The sequence below is a fragment of the Glycine soja genome, chromosome 13 (genome assembly GCF_004193775.1).
Source record: "Glycine soja cultivar W05 chromosome 13, ASM419377v2, whole genome shotgun sequence".
NCBI lineage: Eukaryota > Viridiplantae > Streptophyta > Magnoliopsida > Fabales > Fabaceae > Glycine > Glycine soja.
Window position 1 is genome coordinate 14,410,490 of NC_041014.1, and position 9,181 is coordinate 14,419,670.

At 31.0% G+C, this 9,181-nt stretch overlaps 1 protein-coding gene across 1 annotated transcript; it reads left to right on the top strand.

Annotated features, from left to right (window-relative positions):
• Positions 1-872: 872 nt before the first annotated feature.
• LOC114382401 (2-oxoglutarate-dependent dioxygenase DAO-like) lies at positions 873-7,297 on the top strand. The gene is made up of 4 exons (XM_028341789.1): positions 873-1,009; positions 3,097-3,536; positions 6,362-6,677; positions 6,788-7,297. The coding sequence occupies exons 2-4, from the start codon at positions 3,199-3,201 to the stop codon at positions 7,031-7,033; spliced, it is 900 nt and encodes a 299-aa protein (XP_028197590.1). The 5' UTR covers positions 873-1,009; positions 3,097-3,198; the 3' UTR covers positions 7,034-7,297.
• The last annotated feature ends 1,884 nt before the right edge of the window (positions 7,298-9,181 follow it).

The window sequence follows — 9,181 nt, forward strand, 5'->3', positions numbered from 1 at the left end:
TTTAATTACTAAGTACCTATATTAACTTCACGAAGCGGAAAAGTCCGAATTTTCCCAACAGGACACTTCATCATAATTCATTTAACGGGTTATCTTGGATTTAAGGAGATGGGGTATGTTTGGATAATGGTAATTACATTTTAGGAGATGTAAGTGGATGATTTATAGTTGTTATTCCTCATGCCCTCAATTTTATTGTATGATCGACACTGTTGTATATTGTAAAATTTGGGATCTGAATATTGAGGTTGTGTCTTGAGTATATGAATGATAGATTTTGTAAAGAAAATATTTGATAGACACTTAATATGTTATTCAATACTTAAAAAGAGTAAAATAAATTATAAATATAATAAAATTTATAATATGGTGATAAAAAGAAAGAAATAAAAAAATAAGAAGTTTTTAGTGAAATATTTAAAATAACGAATAATTTATGTATCATAAATTACTTATTTTGTACCGTGGGAACATGATGGATGGTTACTTTAGGCTATAATTCTTGTATACTAACACACATCTAGCTTGTCATGTTCTTTATTTATAATTATATATAAAAGCAATATAATATGATATTTTGGTATACATATTTTTATGTTTATTTTATCTCTTTAATTACATTCATAAATTATTTTTATGTTTATTTTATCTCTTTAATTACATTCATAAATTATTATTTTATACTTGTAACTACTCTCACAAACCACTCATTAACCTTTATTATTATTTTTTATTTAAAAAAATGAAAAAAGCAGTTAGACACGAATTGTCTGTTTTTCCTAGTAATAATATTAACAATTTTATGTTTGCAGACAAAAAAGAAACCATGTTTATGTATCTGCGTTTCCCACGTCTAACAATAATTTATAAAATATGATTATATGCACCATATTAATATTATAATATATCGCTGGGACAGTTTTTGTTTGACAGCACAGCACTCGGAAATTTCTGGCGATCTCTGCGTTTTCCCCTATTTTTTCTGAATCTAACAACAAACATCCCTCAGGTGCGCATTTCTCCTCTTCCCTTTCCGATCTATTATGCATGCATGCTATTCCATTCCAATTCCACCATTCCAATTCCACGCCGTTTCTTGCGTCCCTTTTCACTCTTTTCTCTGCTTATTATTATTACTCCCATTTTCCCCTCCTTCGTTAACCTGCAAAATTACAATGAAAACAGTGCACTGCACCTTAACTAGATTTGGATCTCCCCACCTTTTGAAACCGAATTAATTGTCTTTTCGCCATCGGATACAAATTTATTTATTGTATCAACTGAATTTCGATTCCATGCTATGCTGGTTAGCTCTTCTAGGTTTTTTATCTGAGAAAAAAACAAACATAATATCAACGATTTCAGAGAAGTTTGAGTAAGGTAATTAATCACAGTGGTTGATAACAAACTGAATGGTTGATCTTGTAATCAAACGATTTTGATTACTTGCTTTAGTCTATAGAGTGAAATTGTTCACTTTAGAGGAGTTGGATCCAAATTTGACTGTAAAATTTGTGATTCTGTATTTGGATGATCCCTGCTTTCCTTTAATTTCATTTTTAAGTTTACTGTCTTATGACACCGACATGGACACCGGACACGACACATATATATATATAGACACGTGGACACCTATAATGTCCAAAATATAGAACGTAGTACGGGTGTTGTGTCGGTGTCGGACACGGACGCTAGTCGAACACCGGACACGACAAAGGACTGGAGTGTTCGTGCTTCATAGATGCTGTCCCTTCTCACTGGTATTTATTTGCAAGATCTTCGATTGCAACCGGATTTAAAACTTGGCACGTGTGAAACTGCAACTTAAAACTTGACACATCTGAAACCTCAATATTAATGGTTGCAGTCTTGCAAACACAGTTTGAAACTGTTTTCGACTTTGCAAATCAAGCTAATTGTGATGGACAATGTTCTTATCCCATATCCCAAATCAAAGCATTTTGATATGCCGTTTTGGTGTCGGTGGCTTCCTCCGTAGTTTCGGATTTTGGCCAGTTGTTCTGTTTTGTGTTAATTTCAATATTCTTCTGTTTTCGTAAATCATAATTTTGTAACCTCTTTACTTGCTTATTATTATATTTATACTTTACAAGCTACCAAAATTTGTGTCTTCTTCAACCTCTCTGTTCTCTAGTATGATTGTGATTGTACCATGTGATCGAAATTTCCTTTCCTGTTCAATTCTTCATTTACCTTCTTTTTATTTAATCTGGATGTAAATTAAATGTATAGTGTTTATTTAAAATTTTATCTTATTCTTATCTCACCTTATCACAATAATAAAATAATTTGGTGAAAGATTTCATCACAATTTAATGACTTTATAGTATTATTTAAATAATAATGTGCAAAAGCTTTCTGTTAATATCTATTTAAGATAGATTGGACATGCAAATTCAAACTTTTGAAATTTATACTAGTTTTCATTTTTTATTTTTTAAATATCCTCCTTTAAATATAATTCTATTCGAAATAGATCTTTTAACAATAATTCGAATATTATTAAGTCACCATGTTATGACGGTAGTTTTAATTTAACTATTTAAATAAATTCACAATTGGCATTTCCCAATCGTGGTGGTAGGATCAATTGTGGCCAAAACGGCATATCAAAATCTTATCCCATATCCGATAATTTTGGTACATAATTGTGTCCATGATATTTTTCTTACGTCCTATATAATTTTGAAAACAAATGATCGATTTGTGTAGCAATGATAAGCGTTCTTCGCGGGACCATGTTAAAAATTGGTGAACTTATATAATTTTAAATTAACCCATACATTCATTTTAAACGAATACAGAATTTCACGCGTTGAGTATGTACTTTTTATTTTTGCCTTTTAAATTTCCAAATCAGGGTGGTTTCTCTAGTGTCAAACAATAAGACATGGACAGTTATTTTTTACTTTCCAAATTCAGAAATATATTTTCCATGGAAACTATTTTGATGTTAAAATCAATAATTTACATATCATTGTTATCATCACACTGTTTGTTAACTCTCCCTTTTTACTGTCCCTTCTTTTTTGTCTTTGTTTCTTCACTTCCTTCGAATTGTTTTTTTCTGACAAGGCAACAATCATCACTATTAATAAGAGTTCCTTCCTTCACTCTCACCCAAGCCAAAGAAAGGAACAAGAACAAGAACAACAAAGTAACGTGAAAGAGAGAGAGATGGAGGCGATTGTTCCAGTGGTGGATTTCCAGAGGCTTTCAGAGGAAGAGGAGCGCAAGAAGCTGAGAAAAACATGTGAGAAACCAGGGTGTTTCAGAATCATCAACCACTCAATTCCACTAACACTCATGGCTGACATGAAGTCAGTGGTTAAATACTTGCATGACCTTCCCACGGAAATCAAAATGCGCAACAAACCCTCCGTCCCTGAGAGTGGCTATAGGGCGGCATCGCCAACAAGTCCTCTATACGAGGGCATGGGAATATATGACATGCATGCCTCACCACAAGCATTTGAAGATTTCTGCTCCAACTTGAATGTGTCACCCCGTCACAGGTTCTTTATGTTACTCTCATTCAATCCTTCTTTATTTGGCTCCAACTATATAGAATTTATTTTTGTATGCTTGAAAATTGTTATATATGAAAGTTAATTAATCACGTTTAATTACATAAATTTTAATTAAAAGTTAATTTTCCTCCAATTTATATCTTTTACTGGAACTTAGTATTAGGAATAAAAAATAGTATTAAAATTAAAATCTTAATAAATGAAGGTTGGTTTATAGATAGTAGCATTAAATGAGGTAAAATTAGTTGAAATTATTTTATATTTGAAATTAAATGATGTAAAATTAGTTTTTTTTTATATTTGAGGCCAGTAATTTTCTTTTATATTTAAGATCAAAGTAGCATTTGTATTTGTACGAGGGTAAATAAGTAAGTTTTTTCCTTTCTTATATTCTCTGAATGATCTTTCCTCTTCTTCAAATGATACTTGGCTAGCCAAGGATGAGGTACCTATAAAAGGTACTTCAATGCTTAAGTAATAAGATCTCAACAGTGTTTTATCTCGATATTCATGTAATTATTTATACACACGGGGTGGACATGAGTTAAATCAAGCCAAACTTTATTAGGCTTGAGCTCGGCTTGAGTTGAATACGCAAAGCTTGAGCTTGACTCATTACCTATCATAGACTTTTTTTAGAGGCTCGGCTGGACTTACATAAAAGTCTGGTTTGGTCTACGAGTCTATTTAAAAGCCTACTTAAAGACATCTTTAACCAATTAATTGTTTTAAAACCTAGTGAAATACTAACCAAAAAAACAATTATAAAATTTTGTATAAGTAATGTACAAAATCATATTGAATTCAAGTTATTAAAACACAAAGTATATCAAAAGAAAATGAAAAAAAAGAACATAATATTAAAAAATATATGAATTAGACATGATTTATACTAATATAGCCAAATAAAAATATTTAAATTGTCTGAAAATGTCTTTACAAAACATTCTTTTCTTTGGAAGTATTAATCTGGTTGTATTATCCTTTTAATTTAAGTCCTTTTCTTTTTGAAAAATTTTCACATGCAAGGGAACTCTCTAAGCACTTTATGCCACTTCATCCTGTCATTCATAATGCCATAAAAATGTTATAGATAATAGTTATTATTATTATTACTTAAACAAGTCGGCTTGTCAAGCTTAACAAGTTTTTTTTTATAGTTTGACTTTGGCCTTTTTATCTAAAAAAACTTTTAAAGAGCTTAAGCTTGACCTTTATAGTAAACAAGCCGAGGCGAGCCTTAAATAGGCCGAGTCATAGGTCCTTGACAAGCGACTCAACTCATTTTCATCCTCACCTTAGTGGATCTTCGACCTATGAGTTTTTTCTCAAGGTTGCCTCTTTAGATAATGTATATCTAATTGTCATTGGGAAATTGATGTTATCCCTAATGATACTTTCTCAAATAATTAGGGTGATCTTTCTTTATAAAGATCATCATAAGTTGGATGAGACATGTTTAGTATTCAGTTAGATTCAGTACCTAGTAAAGGGGTATCAAGTATTTGGATAGGCCAAGGACCTGATACTATAGGGGATATTAGGTATTAGGCTAGGGCAAATATCTACCCGGTATAGTACAATTAAAGATTTTTAACCACATGTTTAGATTGGATAATGTTGGAGGCAAGGAAAATTGGACATAGTATGATTTATTGATTTTCATCTATTTGCTTGGTAGAAAAAAGAGGGGTGTGGATTCAGTGACTTTGGAGGAAAACTCACTCATTTTACATCAGCCGATTAATTTGATGGTTCAGATTTTACCACTTGTTTTAATAGATCTTTTTTACTTAAATTATTAATTTAATACTTATATTTTTATATACTTTAAAATCATAAACAATATTATTAATCGTGTTAATTAACTATTAAAATAAGATTACCTTTAATGAAAGATATACACGATGTGCATAAAAAATTATAAAAAAATGTTGTAGATCTTAAACTGTAAAAATTTTCATTCTCGGTAAAAGATTTTTTATAACTAAATAATTATCAGAAATTTTTAGACAATTTGAATAATACTAGAGATCACTGGTTAAATTAAAATAACTTTACATTAATTAATTTATGCGCTCACCGCTCAGTAGTATTTTTTATAATTTTAAAGTATAAAAAATATACGAACCAAGTCAATAATTAAATTAAAAGTATTTTTTAAAATAAATGCATGGTAAAATCTAGACCATAAAAATTAATCTAATGGCTTAAATGGGTGGAAAATGAAGGTGATTTTCCCGCTTTAAAGTCACTGAATTCGATTACAAAAATGAGAGGTAGGGGTTACGAAATTTCGTGGATACTACCATTAGGGAAATCTTTCCAATTTGCCTTGAACGAGAGATGCTTTGTTGGTGCTAATGCATTTCTCTTTTAATTTCTTAAAATTAAATATTTTTATAATTAATACATACATATATATATATATAAAGAATAACAATTTAAAACTCATTCAAAGTTGGCCTAATTGTAAGAGGTAGAGTAATTAATATAAGGTATTAGATTTGAAGCTCATTGTTGTCATTATACAATAAATCATTGTTGTTATTATATAATAAATAATAGTGTCGTGAAGAAAAATGATGCAGCAAATATATTTTTTTAATTAGTATATAAAATATTTTCATATAGTTTTTTTTTCACTCTTTATGATCATCTAAATTAGTCAATAAAAAATTATATATTTTATTTCTCCTCTATTTTTTTCATTCTTACTTCAATTCTTTCTATTGTGCTTTAAATTCAGATAAAAAGAATGAGCTTGATATCTTTAACATTCATTAAGTTGATTTATTTTTTCTTCATAGGCAAATAATAAAGGAATATGGTCAAGCAATTCATGACTTGGCATCAAATTTATCACAAAAAATGGCTGAGTCTTTGGGTATAATGGATAATGATTTCAAGGACTGGCCATTCATTTTGAGGACCATTAAATATAGTTTTACCCCAGATGTTATAGGCTCCACGGGAGCACAATTGCACTCAGATACAGGATTTATCACTCTACTTCAAGATGATGAACATGTTAGTGGTCTTGAGATGATGGATGATTTTGGCTCATTTAAGGCAGTTCCTCCCATACCAGGGGCCTTCCTTTGCATTGTTGGAGATGTTGGACATGTAAGCATAGATTAACAAGATATTTTTATGTATTTGAATCACATTAGCTAAACCTTATTTTAATTTTGAACATTATGTATCCACTATAAAATAAATATATCTTTGTACAGGTTTGGAGCAATGGAAAATTTTGGAATGCCAGACATCGTGTAATATGCAAGGAAACGGGTACTCGTTATTCATTTGGTGCATTTATGTTATCACCAAGGGATGGTAATGTTGAGGCCCCAAAAAAATTGGTGGAAGTTGACCATGTACAACGCTATCGACCATTTAAGTACGAAGATTTGAGGGATTTCAGAATCACCACAGGAAAGAGAGATGGCGAAGTCCTTGATCAATATCGCATTTGTTAGTCATTTTATGCATCGAAATACATCGCCAATAGAACTTTATTTTGAAAAATAAGTTGGCGATAAAATAAATGTTGCATCCATTCTAAATAATTTAAATAGTTTGGTGTCCTTGTTCGTTCATGAATCCTAATTCGGTCGTGTTTTAATTTGGATCATGTTATTGTATTTTGTTCTAGTTGAGTTGTGTTACTATTGATATGCTTGCTGTAGACCAAGGAAAGTCTATATATGCAGCAGGTTATGTGATGAATTTGAGTGTGATCATTGAAGTTGCCATGGTTGATATCTTCAAACAAAATATTTAATAAGAGTCCTTAGATTTATTATTCACCAAAATAAAGTCCTTAGATTTATTCAAAGCACTCTTGAGTAATCTTGTTAGGGAACATGTGATGAGAGGAACGAGCAAAAATAATATCAATTGAAATAGAGACATTCATTATAAGAGAACTATATAACTAACAAGCAAGCTAGTACGGTTTTCTTCATAACCAACCCAACACACCTAACAAGGAAGTGGTTGTAACCTCTACTTTAGAAATAAGTGAAATGAAGTGTGTGTGTGTGTTAATTTACCGATACAGGTAAATATAGATATATAAGAAATGAGTGAGCTTTTGTGACGAAAATAATCTTAGGTTTAAGACTTAAGAAATATGATTTGATGAGTGTAGAAAAATATGTAGAAACTTAATCAAGAAGTAATTATGGATTTTGTTGTAGTACTCTTGAATGAAAAATTGTGTCTGCTTCTAAACTGAAAGGTCTTTCTAGAAATCTGATTAAAGCAATATATGAATGCATTTTGGAAATGGGATTATTTTTTGTGTTTAGTATATAGGTGATCTTGTTAGATGTTTATTCACTACTACAAAAATTCGATTTAACATCGAGAGATTAATATCAATTTTTGACAAAATCGATGTTAACATAAACGCAGTGGCATAATGGTAAATAATGTGTTTCTGTTAATATCGGTTTTCTTAAAATTTGATGTTAACGAAGTGACGTTTACATCAGTTCTTGTAAAACCTATGTTAACATTAATTTGTTAACATCGGTTTTTCCAAAACCGATGTTAATATCTCTTCGTTAACATCGGGTTTGAAGAAAACCGATGTTAACCTATGTTCGTTAACATCGATTTTCTGAAAATCGATGTTAACGTATGACCAGTTAACATTGGTTTCTTGAAGAAAACCGATGTTAATGTTAACATCATTCTGTTAACATCGGTTTTGTATTGAAAACCTATGTTGGACTTACATTTTAAATTATATCATACGCGACCTATTTTGCTCGCGCTCTCTTCTTCTCCATGTAACCTCTCTTGTGCTACATCTAAGCTTGTTGTTCTCCATCGCGCTAAAGACCGTGACAACTCACTTTTTGTTGTCCATCGCCAACTTACCTAGGTACATTTCGTCTAAGCTTCATGTCTTCATTGTAACTTACCCGTGTTGTTATATTGAAAACCTAGGTCTGTTTCAGGAACTCGTGGTTAACCCAAGGACCTTTTTCGGTTTCTACTGCAAGGATTGGGGAACTCGTGGTGACCTGAGGTATAAGGTAAGCTTCATGTCTCTGTGCCATTGTCACTGATCTCAATGTCAGTCTCGCTGCCATTGTCACTGTCGGGTTCGAGGTAAGCTTCATGTCTTCATTGTAACTTTGTGCCTCCGTGTACGTGCTAAATTTGAGAAGCAATGTTGCCTTTTTCCAACTCATGAGGGATACATAGACAATATATTTAGAAATGTTGCAGTAGTTTTGTTTATTTCACTGGCTCAATTTTAATTCAAATAAATTTCTTTAGTACCAAATTACTACACTTTTTTCCATATGCTTCAAGCAAACATATACACCAACTTCTTTTTATCGATTTAACTTTGGAAACAAATGTTCTCATTTGAAATAATCAACAAAAAATACCTACGTGTACAACTGTATATTTTGCCAATATAAGTTGTCATTGTTTTTCTTCATCAAGAACTTAGTATAAATTCCAGTTAATGTTGTTTGATTTATAGTTTTCAGTCATTGATTGATGACTTTGATTTACAAGGTTGCTTCAGGAGCTCGGGTTATAATCCAATCTAAACTATATTGAGACAGAACAAGTAACAACTCTTAAAATATTTTTGTTTT

Coding starts and splice junctions, on each gene's coding strand:
- LOC114382401 (XM_028341789.1), top strand. CDS start 3,199: ATGGAGGCGATTGTTCCAGTGGTGGATTTCCAGAGGCTTTCAGAGGAA. Junction 3,537..6,361: donor AATGTGTCACCCCGTCACAG/GTTCTTTATGTT, acceptor TTTTCTTCATAG/GCAAATAATAAAGGAATATG. Junction 6,678..6,787: donor TTGTTGGAGATGTTGGACAT/GTAAGCATAGAT, acceptor ATCTTTGTACAG/GTTTGGAGCAATGGAAAATT.